Source organism: Delphinus delphis, chromosome 11 (genome assembly GCF_949987515.2).
Source record: "Delphinus delphis chromosome 11, mDelDel1.2, whole genome shotgun sequence".
Classification (NCBI taxonomy): domain Eukaryota; kingdom Metazoa; phylum Chordata; class Mammalia; order Artiodactyla; family Delphinidae; genus Delphinus; species Delphinus delphis.
The window spans coordinates 99,129,641-99,147,988 of NC_082693.1; the positions used below are offsets into that span (position 1 = coordinate 99,129,641).

General features: G+C 57.4%; 1 protein-coding gene across 1 annotated transcript in view; it reads right to left on the reverse strand.

Moving 5' to 3' along the window:
* The window catches only part of CERK (ceramide kinase), a 50,922-nt gene extending 40,835 nt beyond the window's left edge, over window positions 1-10,087 (reverse strand). Inside the window, exon 1 of the mRNA XM_060026008.2 lies at window positions 9,849-10,087. Coding sequence (XP_059881991.2) covers window positions 9,849-9,981 — 133 coding nt within the window. The 5' untranslated portion in view covers window positions 9,982-10,087. The remainder of the gene's footprint in view (window positions 1-9,848) is intronic.
* Between the last annotated feature and the right edge of the window lie 8,261 nt (window positions 10,088-18,348).

The following is an 18,348-nucleotide window of genomic DNA, read 5'->3' on the forward strand; positions in this document are numbered from 1 at the left end:
ACAGGACCGGGCCTGGCCTTGCAGGAAACGCCTCTGCCACCCCTGCTCGGGACAGGGTTCTCCTCGGGTCCCCAGGCCGTAGGTTCAGGGGACAGGTTGCACTGACCCTGGACCTGCGGACCGTATACCGTGGAGCCAACTCTGGCACAACTGCATTTCCACACACAGGAAACAGCCCGTCCCCGACTCCCACCTGCACAGCCACAGGCTCCTCCGACCACGTGCTACTCTGTGCAAGCATCAGCCTAGTGACCAGGGGCCCGTGTGGCGGCCCCGCCCTCGGCCGCTGGGGGCTGCAGCCAGGCTGATTCCTGCTCCAAGAACCCTGCTCTCCCCCCACCTGCCTGCCAGGAAAGGCAGTGGGCGCTGCAGAAACGAACCCGGCATCCACGTCCTTGCAGGGGGCGTACCCCAGCATCTCAGCGTCCGAGCTCTGGAGCAGCCCCCCACCTGCCCAGACTGCCGTCTCTGAAATGGGGACAACACCAGGATGGCTCCAGGGGCTATGGTGAGGATTACTCGAGGCGGCAAGCACAGCACTACCGGCACGAGAAAGTCAGCCGAGACAGACACAGTTCCGACCAGGATGAAGCAGGCGCCCGACCGCCTATCCCTCCTCTGATGGTGACCAAGAGGTCTGGACAAGATGGGAGGGAGACAGTTAACTGAAGGCGCCAAAAGCAAAGAGCAGCGGGCCAGTGGCCGGAGCAGCACCCACGCAGAAGGAGCAGCGCCCGGCAGTCTTCCAGAGCCTTCCTTTCCTCTCCAGCCCCAGCTCTGAGCCAAGCGCAGCCTGAGGTCTAGAACAGCTCGCTGGATGCAGACAGCGAACACCCACCCCTCTGTCCAGAGGAGCCAGAGCGTGGCCGGCAGGGCTGGGAAGGGCGTCCTGGCCCTGCCCGTGAACTGACACGCGCCGGGCTCCAGGAACAGAGGAGCCCTGGGAGCCGAACTGCCCAGTGTGCCAGCTCCCCGGCCCCGGACTCACCCTCGAGTGACAAACACCAGGGTGGCCCCCCACAGCGTGAAAAAGACCTTGAGAGCTGGACTTATGTGGAAACCCCTCCCACGACGTGAGACCGACTTGCCGTCTGTGTACAACCAGGCTGAGCACCTGCCTAAGAAAATTCTCCAAAGGACTTTGACGGGACCCAGAGCCTTACAAAGAAATATGAAAAATGTCCAGGGTACAAAATTAATCAGTACACCAAGAACCAGAAAACGCTGACATGCCCAAGGGAAAGACAGTCCACAGACGCCCGGCCTGAGATGACCCAGATGTCGGAGGCATCAGACAAAAACTTTAACGTGGTCGGTATAACCGTGCTCGGTGAGGTACAGCTGAACATTCTTAAAATGAATGGAAAGATGACAGAAGTTCCCAGGAGAGAAAAATAAGCTATTAGAAGAAACCAAATGGAAGCTTTAAAACTGAAAGTACAGCATCTGAAATAAAACACCCACTAGCCGGGCTCAGCAGCGGAGTGGGGGGGACAGAGGGAAGCCAGTGAAGCTGGACAGGTCAGTAGGAATAATCTGTTCTGAATAACAGAGAGAAAAAATATTTTTAAAAATGCACAGGGACCTTCTGCTGCCGAGATGATGGACGAGGTGTGCTTTTCCCCGTTCCTCCACTGAGCCATGTGTCACACGAACGCAGGGAGACTCTGAAAGGTGGGAGAAGGAGGAAGCTGGCCGGGGACCTCGGGACCAGGGAAGGACAGGGGTGACTTCCCTGGGTTTCCTTTTGCCTCAAGCACCTCAGATTTGAAGAATCCAGCAACCTGGAAATGCCAGTGGGTACAAACCAAAAACCCCAACAAAGAGTGCCCTCTCTGGGCAAAGGACCAGGGGAAGGACGGCCCAGTAAGACAGGAAACTTCTAGACAAGCAACAAACACACAGGAAACCTGGCCCCACGCCCACACGCCAGCAAAGTCCACCTGGGAGCCTAGATTTCCACCCTCAAGGGTGTAGGGTGGCACCAGGGTGGCGTGGCATGAGGGAAGGCACGCAGGGAGCCAGAACTTTCATCCCAGACAGCTGGTAACGAGCCTCACTCCCCACAGGGGTCGGGAGAGACAAAGGGGGAGCGGACTTCCACCTTCACTCAGCAGTAGTGGGGTGGTGTCAGGGGAGACCTAGGGGAAAGTCAGGATTTTCACCACCACCCACCTCCACCTACCCAGGTGTCAGGAGACCCTTGGAGAGCAGGTGCGAGGCACCCCTACCCCTTCCAGCCAAGGGGGTCTCTGTGCAGGCCTAGTGGGGGGCCGGAAGTCCTAGCCCACCCAGCAGCAATGAGGAGCCCCTCCCCTCCTACTGTCAACAGGGCCGAGGGGAACCTGGACTTCTTCTCCCACCTGGCGGTAACTAGTCCCCCTCTTCCCTGATGGAGCAGTGTCAGAGAGAGCAAGCTAAAAGAGGAAGTTTAAATAAGATCCAAAATTTCATAACACAGGGGCTTCCCTGGTGGTGCAGTGGTTGAGAGTCCGCCTGCCGATGCAGGGGACACGGGTTCGTGCCCCGGTCCGGGAGGGTCCCGCATGCCGCGTAGCGGCTGGGCCCGTGGGCCATGGCCGCTGGGCCTGCGTGTCCGGAGCCTGTGCTCCGCAACGGGAGAGGCCACAGCAGAGAGAGGTCCGCGTACCGCAAAAACAAAAACAAAAGCAAACAAACAAACAAAAATTTCATAACACAGTACAAAAATGTCCAGGTTTCAATCTCAAATCAACCACCATGCCAAGAAGTAGGAAGCTCTCAAAACGAGAGAAAAAAAGGACAATCGCTGGATGCCAACACCGAGATGACAAAGATGTTAGGATTGTCTGACAAGGACCTTAAAGCAGCCGCTACGAAAAGGCTTCACAAACAATTACACACCTGAAACAAATGAAGACACATAAAGACTCAGCAAAGAAAAAAAGTCTTAGCAAAGAAGTAGAAGGTATAGGGGCTTCCCTGGAGGTCCAGCGGTAAAGAATCTGCCTTCTAATGCAGGGAATGCGGGTTCGACCCCTGGTCGGGAAACTAAGATCCCACATGGTGCAGGGCAACTAAGCCCATGCGCCACAGCTACTGAGCCCTCGTGCCTCAACTAGAAGGCCCGTGTGCCGCAAACTACAGAGCCCACATGCCCTGGAGCCTGTGTACCACAACTAGAGAGAAGCCCGCATGCCTCAACAAAGATCATGCAGGCCTCAACAAAGACTGCGCATGCTGCAACTAAGACGCAATGCAGCCAAAAATAAATAAAATAAATAAATAATAAATAAATCTTTAAAAAAGAAAAAAGAAATAGAAGATATAAATAAGACCCAAATGGACATTTTAGAACTGAAAAATACAGTAACCAAAACAGAAAACAAACAGGTGGACTCAACAGCAGAACGGAGAGGCAGTAGAGAGAATCAGTGAACTGGAAGATGGGACAACAGAAATGACTAAAATTGAACAGCAGAGGAAAACAGAATTAAAAACAAAACAGAAAAAGACAAAACGAACAGAGCCTCAGAGACCTGTGGGATTATAATGGAGGATCCAACATGTGTGTCACTACAGTCCCAGGAGCAGAGAAGGAGAGGGGCTGAAAACGTGCTCAAAAAATAATGGCTGAAGACTTCTCAAATTTGACAAAAGGCATAACCTCAAATATGATTAATCCAAAGAAATCCAGTCCAAGACACATTACAGTCTGGATTCTGAAAATCAAGTACAAGGAAAAGAAGGTTCACATCAGCAAGAGAGAAACACCTTACCTACAGGTGAGAAAACTTTGAATGACAGTGGATTTCTCCTCAGAAACCATGGAAGCCAGAAGGAAGTGGCACAATATTTTTCCAGTGCTGAAAAGAAAAGAATGGTCAACCTGGAACCTTACACCCAGCAAAAATCTCCTTCAGGGATAAAGGAGAAATTAAGACATTCTCAGCTGAAGAAAAACTAAGAGAACTTGTTGCCAGCAGACCTATCATAAAAGAAAGGATGCAGGAAGTAGAAGTGAAGTGACAAGAGTCCCTGGCGGGGGGGGGGGGGGGGGGGGGGGGGGGAAGGAAGAAAGAACAGAGTAAGCAAAGATATGGGTAAACACAATAGGATTTCCTTCTCTTCCTGACTTTTCTAAATAATGTTTGCGGGTGGAAGAGAAAATTATAACACTAATGTGGTTCTAAATGCATGCAGAAGAAATAATTAAGACAATTTCATTATAAAACAGGAGAGTAAAGTGATGCAGAGGTAAGGTTTCTGCACTTCCCTCAAATTGGTAACACGGCGGCACCACAAGACTGGGGTGAGATGCGTATGTATAGACCAATACTCTGGGGAACCACTCCACCTCTGTACAAAGAGGTGCGCTCAAAAACAACACTGATAGTTTACCACCATAAACAGCTGAAAGAAAAGATGAACATATATAGACAAATCAAAATGGGATTCTAAAAAAATATTTTTAAGTAATTCACAGGAAGGCAGGGAAAAACAGAGAAACGAAAACCAGAAAACAAAAAATGAAATGGTAGACTTAAGCCCTAATCTATTTACATTATAAAGACACAGATAGGCTTAGTTAATTAAAAAACATGAGTCAACCCTAGGCAGTCTAAAGAAACTCACTTCAAATCTAATAATGCAAGCAGGCTGAAAGTAAAAGGATGGAAAAGGCGTGTGCAGCGGGAGTGGCCATGTCAACCGATAAAGCAGACTCCAGAACAAATACAATGATCAGAGACAGAGAAGGGCATTACACAACGGAAAAAGGGTCAATCCAAAATGAAGACATAGCAATCCTGAACGTGAATGCACCAAACAACAGAGCAGGGAAACGCACGAGGATACATAATGGTTTAGAGCAGGGTCGGCAAACCGCAGGCCAAATCCAGCTTGCTGTCCACGTTCATAAATACAGCTTTGTGGGCACACGGCCACGTGCATTCACTCTCATGCTGCCTACAGCAGCTTTTGTGCTAAAGCAGCAGAGCTGAGAAGTTGTGACCCACAGAGCCTAAAATAATTGCTATCTGGCTTTTGAAGAAAATGTTTGCTGACCTATTTTAGAGTAACAAACAAAAGTTAACCTTGGAATCATCTCAGATTACGATATTTATGACCACGTTCGCCTACTGTTAAGTCACGGAACCTGAACATAACCGAGGCAGGTGCCTAGAGAGACAGACGGCAGGCAGGACTGCTGTTTTCCTGACATCCGCTTTCGAAACCACAAAAGCCTGTACGTCTCTTCCGACAGTGAATCACATGCAAACCTAGAATGAGAGTCTATTTTTCTTCTGTAACAGGTAGACAGGATTGCCATTTATTTCCTATTCAAATATACTGAGAGTCCTCCTATCACACTGTGCAGGGCGTTAGCTTTACATCATCTGACACTATCTACAGCACTTTTGACTTCCTCATGGGGCATAACTAAGACACGTCAGGGGATACTGAAACACAGGACTATAGGATCTGTGGTGTTTATGCTTTAGAGGATTCTGCAGAATTTGTGGGCTTTACACAAACCATTCAGCTTCCCAGCCACTTCCAATGGTTTCGAACCCACATCCTCCAGAGAAAAGTCAGAGTGCTGGGAGAGCAAACAGCAAAGCAACCACTCCCCCCCACGTTCTCCTGCCAGTGGCAGCGGTGACCCCAGGACATGCTGCATCCCACACAGCCGGAGCCCAGTCCCGAGGCAGCCTCCACTCACCATGTGGCCAGGGGCAGGCCACACCTCACCTCCCATATGCGGCCATCCACACAGGGCTGTTCAGCACCTGCCGTGCACAGGCACACGAGGAGCCCCGGGGGAATGGGGATGAGGGACACGAGGAGGGGGTCATCAGTATCTTAACAAACACACAGAAAATACATTTTCTAAAGCCTAAACACAGTTCCTTAAGTACTTGTCTTTTTCCTTAGGACAGTTGATCAAACGTGGCAAAGTCACCAAACTACACACTTAAAATGTGTGAATTTTATTGTATGCAAATTATGCCTCAATAAAGTTGACGTTAAAAAAATCATGTTTTGGGCTTCCCTGGTGGCGCAGTGGTTGAGAGTCCGCCTGCCGATGCAGGGGACGCAGGTTCGTGCCCCGGTCCGGGAGGATCCCACATGCCGTGAAGCGGCTGGGCCCGTGAGCCATGGCCGCTGAGCCTGCGCGTCCGGAGCCTGTGCTCCGCAACGGGAGAGGCCACGGCAGTGAGAGGCCCACGTACCGCAAAAAAAAAAAAAAAAAAAAAATTCACTGTTGAAGGTTAAGACTAAGGGTGATTCTTTTTCTGTGTGCTTTTCTGTGTTTTCTAGATTTTATTAAATCAACATGAGTTACTTTTATAAGCATAAAAAACCTTTTTGTTTTAAGTATCTGTGGCTTGCCTACCTTTTGCTGGGCACTGCATAGGGGTGTTGGGGGACACTCTGTAAATATAGCAGTGACCTACCCAAGGAGAGCCCCACCAGCCCCGGGGCATCCCAGGTTCGGGGGGAGCTGCCAGAGGAAGGGGAGGATTTCCTTCAAAGGTGGAGCCTGGGCACTGCCCCACCCCACCCCCAGGTGCCAACACACTCCTCCCAGCTCCAACTCTAAAGGAACACATCCAGAGTCTCTTTTCCTGAACCCCGGGGGGTACAGCCCAGATACAGTTTCACTCTGTTTCAAGCTGAACTAGCCCGACCCACTGTGAGAAGACTGGGTCTGGGTTTCCTGTTTTCAGTCTGCCCCACCTCCGGCCAGGCTGGCGCCCCGGAGCCTCACAGCTTCCTTAAGAGCAGCTGTTCCTGGGTCCAGACAACGCTGCCCCCTGAAATCCTGGTCCCTCCTTTGCTCTCAACTGCTGAGCCCCCTCACGATGAAGGAGCGTGGGCCTGGATTAAAAGCCAGCTCCCTTCTGGACATTACCATCAATTGCAATCAGTTCACAACTTCCATTTTTCCTGTCTGCAAACAGGGGCGATGCTATGGAGAAACTGAGCGCGTCAGACGAAGCAGCTGCACCCGGTGCACGCGGCTGCCCCGGGGCCGGTCCCTCCTCTGTCCTTCGAAGGTGATCTCAATTCACTCCCTACCCCATCAGTCTGTTTTTGCACAACCCTCCCCTCCCTTCCCTCCCCGGCCAAGCCGTAGTCCATCCCCGCCAGCAGACACGCCTGGGACTGCAGCGGCCGGGTACTGCCACTCCGTAACTGAATGAAATGTCCCGCGTGGACGGGTCCCTGTCTCCCTGCTGCCAGTGGTGCTGTCAAGCATGCAATCACCTGACACAGACCCCACTGCCCTGGGGGTGCCGCTATGGGAAGGCCCCGAGCTGCAGCAGCTGCGTCCCTGCACTGCTGACCCACTGCCTTCCCAGGGTGGTGGGCTGCACAGGGGCTGCCAGGGCTCCCACAGCCCCGGCCCCTCCGGGGAGGGGACCAATCTCTTGCATACCAGGTCCCTGTACGAAAGGGCCTTCACGGTTTGTAAGAGTGAAGCCACCACCGTTCCCGGGAAGAGGGCAGGCAGCCGTGCCAGTGAGGGGCCACCCCAAAGCACGTCACACAAACCCGAGGCTCTGCGGACCGCAGACCATAATGGCGGCCGGCTGAGGGCAGGCGAGGAGCGACCTCCCCACCGAGACGCCCCGGACGGGTGGGGTCTGTCCAGTGTCCACATGGCCGCTGTGGCCTGAGGGAGGCCACACCACCCGGTGCACAGCAGCTGGAGTTGGACCCACCACGCCTCAAACCCGGGTTCAACCACTAGCTGGGCCGGTTTCTAAAACTCTCTATATCCGTAAAATACGGGAGAAGCTGCCCTGCAGGAATGCATCGTGCTTGAATGGGATACAGGACAGAAGCACAGTGGCTGCGCCCAAGTGCCCCACGAAACGGCAGTGCCCCATCCTTACGCCGAGAGGTCCCACGAAACGGCAGCGCCCCATCCTTACGCCGAGAGGTCTACAGGAAAGCCCAAAAGCCCTCGGGGACAGGCCAGCCAGGAGGTCGGAGGATGACGTCTGAGGAGTGACATGTCTTCCCAAGGGGCCAACAGAAAACTGGTAGAAGGGTAGAGCCTCAGACCCCCGACCACAGATAAGCTCTCTGCAGACCATGCTTCTGGTGACGCCGAGGCTAGAAAACAAGAGTCCGAGACCGCCCTTGACCTTGGCCCCAATTAACCGGCCAGCTCTGCCTCACCGCTCCCCCACCAGCAGAGCCACACAACCTCAGTGTCCGAAAGCACCCCCAGACCCATCACAGCACCCCCGACTGCCCCCAAGGCATCTGAAAGCCATCCCAAAGTCAGAACATCCACCAGAGAACACTGACCTACACACCCCTCCCCGATACTTAACAAGGAAATCCCTGCTCCTGCAGTTTCAGTAACTACAAACCTGGAATTCACGTTCCCCTGGCGCTGCTCATTCAATCCAGGCAGACCCAGCCCTGCTCGCCACCACTCCCACCAGGACTAGGCCAGCAACCTCCCACCTGCAGTCCCTCCTCTGTCTGCTCTCCTCCAAGCTGCCACAGGGATCCCTTCTCCAGGTTAAGATGGATAAAGCCCTCCTGGGGTCCCCATCTCAGCCCACGCCACCCAAACAGCCCCGTTTCCCCTCCCCCATCTCCCTCCATTCCTGCAGCACCCCGTGGACCTCCGGCCTTGGCACTTGTGGTCTTCCTGCAAGGACCATCTCTTCCCAATGTGCACAGGTCCCTCCAGGGCTCTGGTCCAATGCCCTCCTGCAAGTGAGGACTTCTGAGACCTCCTGCACCACAGCGACCTGCCCCCACTCTGCAGGGCTCTTCTGAGACATACACGCCCCTATGTGTTCCCCTCTTGTCTCTCCCTCTAATGGAAAATGCTCCATTGCGGCAGGGACTTTGTCACGTGCGCTGAGCAGAGGCGAGGATTACCGCCGCGCCCTTCCCGGACAGGCCCTCAATAAAAAATTGCGAAAGACAAATGAATGAGATGGAAACACACCCACACTCGCCAGCCCTGCGCTTCCTCGCCAGCCATGGACGCCTCCCCCCTTCTCACTGGCCAAAGGCGCCTCCTGTAATCCTCCTCCTCCTGCCAGGGGTCAAATGACACCTCCTTGATAAGCCTCTGCCCACCCCTCTGCCGCCGACGTCTCGGCCCTGGGAGCCGCTGGCCCCTTCTCCTTGGGGAGAGAGAGTGCCCTTTTCAGTTAAATTACACTTCTCCAAATCGGAGGGCCTCCGCAGGTCCCACGTCCAGCCTGTTGCACCAGAATTAACACCCACACCAACCCCACCAGGGAGCACATCCCAGACAGAAGATCATGAGCCTGTCTTTCACTTTACAACAGGAATTCCTGACCCCACTCTGGATCCCCGCTAACGAAAAGCATCTGTACTCGGGTTAAACTGAAACCGAGGGCGGGGCGCCGGCACTCCCTCGGGATCCATCCGTAATCAGTCTCACAATCGATCCGGATGGTGCCTTTCAGATACTTGCGGGCCGGTCACAGAGATGCGGCACCGTCCAGGCGACACCTCCCGGGCCGCAGACCTGCCCCGCCGTCACCACCCCGCGCCTCGCCCTCCGGGGTCGCATCCTCGCCGGGACCGCAGGCGCCCGGGCTCCGGCCTCCCCGCCGGCACCTCCCCCCACCCCCGCCCCCGCCCCCGCTCCGGCGCTCGCTCTTTGTCACCCCGGTCCCGGAGTGTACACACCCTCGGCGCCCGGGACTCCTCCCTGCCAGCTGCTGCCGAGACCCCGGCCCCCATCTCCGGGCCTCCGGTCCCGGGGCCCCCGCCTGCCGGCCTCCCCGCCCCCTCCTCCCCGGCCCCTCCCTGCCCCGCCACCCCGGCCGAGCCCGCGGGCCGTAGGCGACACTTACCCGCGCCGGGGGCGCCGGCTCCGGGCCCCGGACTCCGCCACCAGCGCAGCAGCGCCCGCGCGGGGTCCAGGCTCACTGCGCAGCGCTGCTGCTTCACCCACAGCACCGAGCGCAGCGGCTCCGCGGCCCCCATCGCGCCCAGCGCCCAGGGCGCCGCCGGGTCGGCCGGGCTGAGGGCGCCGGGCGCAGACGCCGAGGGGCGCCGGACCGTTAGCGGCCCCAGGAGCCCGGGTCGCGGCTGCGGCTGCGGCGGCGGCGGCAGCGTCGGCGTCGGCGGCGGCGGCGCGGGGCGGGCGGGGCGCGCGGGTGGGCGGCGCTGCGTCACCCCGTACGCAGAGCGGCCGCGGGGGACCAGGCGGGGGACGGGGAGGGCGGAGCGGGGGAGGGAGAGGGGGTCGGGCTGGGGAGGAGGGCCGGACTGGGGGGACTGAGAGGGGGCTGGACGGGGGAGGGAGGAAGTGGGGCGGGGCGAGGGGACGAGGAAAGGCCGCGAGGCGGACCGGGCGAGTGGACGAGGAGGGGGACGGACGAGAGGGGTGCAGAGCCGAGGAACCAAGGCGGGGGTCTGGGCGGGGGGACCTGAGAAGGGGGCCGGGCGTGGGGGCGAGGGAGAGGAGGGAGCAGGGAACAGAGGAGGGGGAGGGGGAGGGGGAGGGGCCGGGCGATCAAGGAGGGGGCTGGGCTGGGGTCTGGCCGCGCGGACCGGGTGAGCTCGCCCGGGCGAGTCCGCAGGGCTTAGCTCTGGCCCGAGGAGGTGGCTTCCCCTTGCCGCCGATCCTGGGGTTCGGGCCGCCGTGGCCGGGGGCGTGGAGCTCAGTAGCGCCTCCCTGGTGGGTCGTCGGGACAGGCGGGGCCTCCAGGGGCGCCGAAATGCTGCCTGGGCGGTCGTGCGGGTGTGACGGAAGGCCACGGGCCTTGGGTGGGCTCCGCGCCCCACGCCTGTCCTCCTGCGGCCGCCCTGGGCAGCTTGACTTTGGGCGTCGGGCGGCATCTTGGATACCCCGTCTTCTCCTCTTGAAGGCCTGGTATGCACCCTCTGGAGGTGTGGACTGTGTTGGGGCAAGCATGGAACTGGGCACCCTCTCCTCTGCTGATAGGCCACCCTCATGACCACCCAGGGAGGCAGGTGCTGCAGCACCCCTACACTCCTAAAGGGGCAGTTTTAGGCACTGGGGATTGAGCAGTAAGGGATGGAGCCAGCGTTGGAACCAGGCAGTCTGGGTCAAAGGGCCCTGCCGGCCTGCACACCTAGGATGAGGACAGATTCCCCCTGAGGAGGCACGTCCTGATCACAGGTAGCAGAGGTGTGGCTCAGAGGCCTGCCAGGGTCCAGCCACCCTTTACTGCCCTCTGGAGTATGTGTCTGGGCTGGGGGCTGCAGAGAGCAGCTAGGGGTCCCACAGCCCCAGGTTCTCATGGCCAGCCAGCCTGCTAGGGGAAGATGCTGGAGTATAAGCGGCCACCAGAGGGGAGGGGCCTGCAGGCTGGCAGGCAGGGAAGGCTGGCTGGAGGAAGCAGTCTTCCTCTAAGGGGCCTGGGAGGAAGCTGGAGGGGGCAGGCAGCTGAGCCCTCCTCTCCCCTCCTGAGCAGCCCCGAGGAGAGGGGGGCTGCTGTTCTGAGCACGTTCCTGAGAGGCATCACCCTGGTGCCCCCGGATTCTCTTCCTCACCACCGTGCTCAGCTCGACCGTCCCCTCTCCACAGGGGGCCTTCCCTGACCCCCTGCTAAGTGCAGCACCCAGCCCAGCAAGGCTCGAGCCCTGCTCTCAGAGCACGTCCGCCCCCTCAGCAGATGGCAGAAGGGCAGGCCCGCGGCCTCGCTGCCCGTGCCTGGCACTGGGGAGCCACAGGTACAGGTCTGATCCTGCCAGCTCCCTGTGATTCACTCCTCTGGGAGCCCAGCCCCTGTTCAGGCTGGGTACAGGGAATCGGGAGCCAGGAGAGGGCATAAGGTGGGGTGTGAGTTCTAGCCCCTCCCTCGGGCAAGGCGGGCCTGATCTCCCAGCCCAGTAGGGCTGATGGCAACAAGGCTGCTGCTCTGAGGCTCCGAACATGTGCACATGAAACGTCTTTGGAAATCTTGCACCAGCACCAGGTGGGGGGCTGGTAACACGCTGCTGCACATGAGGAGGGAGGCCAGGAAAGGGCCGGTGGGCAGGGACTCAGAAACACCAGCCTTGCTGTGTGGCCTCTCCCTGTGGCCTCCCTGGGCCGGGCCCCTTCTGCCCTCCTCGGTTACTCACACAGGATCCTTGAATGCCACCCGTCAGCTCATACAATCCTGTAGCCAGGGGGGCGCCCAGAGAGGACTCAGGTCCCCTCCGCACCCCCGCCCTCAGGGAGCTGTGTCGGGGAGGCAGCAGCATCAACTACAAAACACTGGTCGGGCCCCAAGGGAGCCCCACCCTCCTCACCTGACAGGCTCAAAGTCCACAGGCCAGGCCAGGGGGCTCTTAGCGGCTGTTATAGGCTGCATTGTGACCCCCTAAAATTCACATGCTGAAGCCCTGACCCCCAGGACCTCAGAACGTGAGTGGAGTTGGAGATAGTCTTTACAGAGGTGATTAAGGTACAATGTGGCCTTGGGGGTAGGCCCCAATCCAGTGTGACTGGTGGCTTTATAAGAGAGGGGATTTGGACACTCAGAGGGATCATGGGTAATCGGGCACAGAGGGTCAAACGCGTGAAGAGGCAGCAGGAGGGCGGCCATTTGCAAACCACAGAGAGAGGCCTCAGAGGAAAGCAACCTGCTGGCACCTTGATCTTAGACTTGCAGCCTCTCCGAACTGGAACCGAGGAAATGAATTTCCCTTGTTCAGCCACCCAGTCTATGGCATTTTGCAGCCCCAGCCAACCACTACCGTGGCCTTCCACCCCAGGGGGCTGTAGTCCGGGGTTTGGCTGGGGAGGGGCCTGGCCAAGGCGGGACCACATGCTTAAACCAGACGGAGAAGTTCTTGAAATAAAGGCCAAGTTTTCCAAAGACGTGCTTCCTGCACTTGAGCTGGATGGGAGAGGGTTGGGCAGGAGGTCAGGCCCTGCGTGAGGGCTGTGGGCCCGTGACTCTGAGCACAGAGCTGGGGGCGCGGAAGGAAGGAGGCGGCTTTGCCCCAGAGCAGCTGCTGGGCCCCTGCCGCGCACCAGGTCCTGGTGGGCCCGTCGGGAGCTGGCTGAAAAGGCAAATCAGCAGAACAGCCCCCAAGAACCTTCAGAGGCTGCGGTGACTTGGCCGTCTGCGTTCAGAATGTGCTCCGGGCTCCCTTGCTGGCCTTCCAGCCACCTCACCTCTCACCTTTCCCATGCTGGGCCCTGGCCAGATGCCCTTCCCACGTGTCTGCCTGGGAAAGACCACCAGCCTTCTCCTTTAACGCGGCCGGATCCCTGGGCAGCTGGCTTCATGGGGCTTCCTCGGGGCTGCCCGTCCGTGGCCTCAGCTCCACCTGCGGCTCCGCAGAACCTGTTGCTGTTGGTGTGTGCACATTGCTGGCCATTCCTCCACGGGGCCCAGATGTGCCCCGGCAGCCAGCTGGGCCCGAGAGCACAGGCTCAGCTCGGCAGCCTGGAGCCCCGCTGGCTCAGGCCCTGCCCTGCCACCTGTCCCGTCCCGTGTCTAGTCTGCAGGCTTGGGGTGCTCCCTGGTGGCCTGACTGCCCTACAGCCTGAACTGGCCACAGCTTGTCTAGGCTGGACATCTCGCCCGGCATTGGCCAACGCCCCCTGGGCCGCACTGTGCCCGTCCAGGTTACCTCACATGCGGGCTGCCTGGACCCTGAGGTCCCCGCCCACTGGGTCATCCCTGCCGGAGGCCCACTGGCTTCTCCTGCCCACAGAGCCCTGGCCGCTAATGGGGACCTGGCACTGTCAGCGCCTTCTGGCACCATCCCTTCCGTGGCCTCTGACCTACTTCCTCTCTCTCCTGGGAGGCCCTGGCCGCGCTGACTGTGACAGCTCTGCTTATCTTCCCAGGCTTCCTCCCCATGAAGTCAGCATCGGACTTGACATCAGAATCCTGCTCTGTGGGGGTGGGAACACCTGCACCAGCTGCACACCGGCTGCCCGCAGCGGCGCCCTCTGCCCTCTGCCCTCCATCCTGCAAGAAGAGTTTCTAACTTCCCGTCACGTTTGAGTGCCTGGAAGAAATATCCCAGGGAGAGTAAGCTGATAAGTTACAAAATGCACATCCCTGTGACCCAGGCAGCAACCTCTGGAAGTGGAATTTATTTGCCCCATTTTACACATGGAAAGACTGAGGTCCTCAAAACTAACCTGGCCTGTTCAAGTTCTGCAGAAAGGTAACTAGCTCAGTGGGAGCCCCAGGGCCACACTGGTGTAGGAGGGTCTGAAATATGAGAACAGGGGGCACACGAGGGCAGCCTGCACCCCCAGCAGGTCCTGCCCCAGGCACTCCAGCCAAGCCACCCTCCGGGGCACACAGGACTGTCCTGCCTCACGTGCTCTTGTGGGTCCCCATCCAGATTCCCAGAGGCTATACCGCAGAGGCTGGACCTGCCCACCCGGGGAAAGCCCCGAGCCTGGGCTGGCATGGAGGGTGGCCCTCAAGGGTAGTGGCCAGAGGGTGGATCTGAGCTGGAAGGGCCAGTCGGATGCGGCCAGCAGAGAATAACACCACAGGTGGCGAAGGATCAGGGCTGCTCACAGACCTGGGCGCCGTGGGAGCAGTGCACCCAGGGGAGGGCCCAAAGGCCAGGATCAGGTTTGGTCTGCACCCCCTAGGCTCCCCAGGCCTGCTCGGGTGACCCGCCTGGGTTGGGTGCTGAGAGGACCCTGGCATTGTGCTCAGCGCCAGCTCATCTAATCCTCAAGGCGCCACTGCTCTGCAGGTGAGAAGACAGTCCCAGTGAGGTTAGGACCTGGGCCAGGGTTATCCAGTAGCAAGGGGTGGAGCAGGGAATGACACACAGGGCTGTGGGACCCCGAAGGCCGGCCTCGCACAGTCTGGCTGTCCTGTCGGCAATATCCTGGGTTTCCCTCCCCGTGGGGAGCAGGCCCAGAGGCCCTGAGCACAGGCCTGCCTCGCCTGGGGGATGCTGTTTGCTTAGCAGCAGACTGTGCTGGGGAAAAGGCCAGCTCCCGGGGGGTGAACTCTGCAGAGACTCCGCTCCCATCTCTGCACCTGGAGGAAAGCTGGCTGGCTGGCTGGGGTCCTCAGAGGCGGGGAGAGCTCAGTGAGGGCGGTGGGAGGGGCACCTGCATGTGAGCCTGCGTCCCCAGGTCAGCAGCAGAGTCCACTTAGTACGGCCTTGACTCCTCGGGGGTGGGAGCTGCTGCAGTGTCCAGCCTTGGGGCCTGGGGGAGGAGGACCCTGGGAGGTTCCCAGCCAGTGGCATCTATGGCCCAGCATGCAGCCCGGCTGAGTGGCCTTTGGTCGGGTGCAGTGGGATGTGGGGTGGGGAGCACGTGACCCTGTGTCCAGCGCTGCCGGGGACACAACGGAGGTGATGCTTGCACAGGAGAGCCCTCGACTATGGTCTTCAAATGGATCAGGAGAGGCTGGGTGGCATACCTGGCATGTGCATTTGCCTTTTGATATCAGAGGTCTGTAAAACATAAGAGGAAATTGCAAAGCCTTGGGAGACAGGTGATCTGATTCAGCCACAGGGTGGGGGAGGGCAACGGTCAGTTCCATGAACCGGGGACAGGAGTCAGGGAATGGGCCTGCACCCCAAGTAGAAGGAGAAAGCCTGCTTCTGCCAAACCCAGGCGAATGCAAATAACACCTTCTGGAGGAAAGACGATCTTAAAGATGAAGAATAAACAAACACAATCTGGGTTCAGTCCAGAAGTTCTGCCGTACAAACAAAGAATCTACTCTTGAGTCCAAAACAAAACCCCAAAAAACAAAGGGAAGAAGAATCAGTAGAAACAACATGCATTGCCAGCCCACCTTAGAGGATGATTGAAATCGGCTACTGCAGAACCAAGACAAACCCGGCAGTGATGGCTGGCCGGAGGACACCGTACATGGAAGGACAGGTGGGAAGGAGACCAAATAAAAGGCGAGCTGGAGAGCTGTACCCTCGCGCACACGGTTTGTGCAGCAGAAGACAGAAAAGCAGGGAGGAGGAGGGCATATGAGCCATGAACTTAGGGCGCGGGGCTCAGGTCAGGGAATCTGGACCAGCTCTCTCCACCCCCTTGACAGATGGAGACACTGAGATCAGAGAGGGGCAGCAGCCCCTGCAGAAGTCCAGGAAAGCAGCCGTTCCTCTGACTCAGGCTCACTGAGCCCTACTGTGTGCCAGGTACTGGCAGGTGCAGGGACCCAACCCCCGGAGCAGAGCTGGGCAAGGGCTCCTGAACCAAGCTCCCCGTGGGCCGAAGCGGGAAGGACGAAGGTCTTCAGAGAGGCATGCCTTTCACAATCTGCAGAACTCAGCCAGGAGACAGAGGGAAGTCACAAAGCCCCGCAGTGGCAATGATGCCCACCGTTAACTGACAGCCTGCTCTGGGGCGGCCGGGACCCGGTTCACCGCATTCCTTGGAGATAAAGCTAATTGCGCCCGATTTAGAGGCTCAGGGGGACAATCTGCTACTCGAGCTGGGAGTTGAGCGCTGCTTTATCTGAGCTAAAACATATGCACGGTCTGTTTCTAAAGGCAGACTCCCATATCAGGAATCAGAGAGTGCCTGTAAGATCTGTTTTTGTTACGGAAACATTCCAAAACTCCTCAGATAACCAAACCGAAAGATGAACAAGAACACTTTAAACCCTTTCTCAGATGCCTTAAAGTCCCAGGGCCCCCGGAGCTCTGTTTTCGTGTCTGGGGTGAGAGGCAGCTCGGGTCCTTTGCTTGCTAGGCTGCCATTCAGGGTGAAGGTGAAGGGACTTGGGCAGACTGTCTAGGTTTAGGGAAATGTTTAAGTCCTGCATCTTATCCGCCGGACTCCTTACAGGAAACCGCTGTGATTTTGGGAGCTGAGATTAACAATTGCATCGAACCCTGTTAGAAGGATAAATACACCAGGGAAGGAAAGGGCTGTCCAACAAAACTCCTAGAACATGTTGATCTTCCAGCTTTCACTCAGCAGCCAGAGGGATCCTTTTTAAGTGGAAGTCCAGATTTCTTCCTAATTCCTCCCCTCTGCCCCCAGGAACCCCCCGCTCCTGTTCCTGGCTCAGCTCCCCGGGGCAACTGGTCTCTCATTTCTTGAACAGCCAAACGTGACCCTACCTCTGGGCCTTTGCTCAGAGCTTTCTCCTGACCCTGGACCCTCAACTCTCTGCTGGTTGCATGGCTCTGATCTCTCTTCCTTCCAGCCTGCTTAAGTGTCCAATGAGAGTGACTGTCCCATCTGCCCCCTCCCTTAGTCAAGCTCCATCCCCTGCCTCTCTATTTTTCATGAAACATCTATCACCACCTGAGGCTGTTCTAGATATTTCTGTGCTTGTTCATTTAAGGCCCATCGTCCACGCCGGGATGTGAGCTCCACAAGGCAAGGCTTCGTGCTGGACCCCCAATCATTATATGTATATAAGATATGAGTACAGTCATGGAAACTATGTGTTGGTTGACCGTGGTTATGAAACTGTGCACCTCAAGTGCACGACTTGAACCAACGTGCCAGGACTCGAACCCAATCAAAACCCAGATTGGGACTTGAGCCCACGCGGCTGGGACTCGAACAAGGCCAAAACCCACAGTCTTCCAACTGAGATCACACACCTGGTTTCAGGACTTAATGAAGCTCAGGTTCTTGATGTCTCATTGCAGAAAGAATTCAGTGATAGGTAAGAATTGGATTTATTTAGAGAGAAACACACTCCACAGACAGAGCGTGGGCCACCTCAGAAGGTGAGAAAGGCGCCAGGCTATGGGGTTGTCAGTCTTTAGAGTGGTGGGTGATTTCACAGGCTAATGAGCGGAGGAGTGTTCCAGCTCTTTCTGGAAGGGGCGGGGATTTCCAGGAATTGGGCCACCGCCCACCTTTCGATCCTTAGGGTCAACTTAGAACTGTCATGGCGCCCGTGGGTGCGTCATTTAGCTGTGCTGATGGGTTACAATGAGCGTAAACTGAGGCTCAAGGTGTGGTGGAAGTCAACTCGTCCGCCATCTTGGACCCATTTGGTTCTAATCAGTTTATGTCATGTCCTCGGGCTGTGTCATTCTTTCAAAGGTTGTGCCCTGCCCGCTTCCCTCCTGTTTCAGTTACACAAAGAGTCTTGGATGGATTAAAACACAGATCTCAAAGGTGTACCTCTGGCAGAGGCTGCTCTGGAAACAGAAGTGGAAAGGGTGAAGCTGGGGAGATCAACACCCTTTCCTCCCCTTGGGGCCCCTGGTGACCTGCTCTGTGGCCTAAGATCCTGCTGGAAGGACGACTCGGTGACATCCTCCCGGATCGTCCTGATTATTCACTCCCCATTGTCATTGTACCTCGGGAATTCTGATGGCATCTCCATCTCAGCCTGATCACTACCCACCCCACCCCCCGGGTACACTGGGAAAGCCAGTGTGGAGCCTGAGACCAAGGCTTGCGAG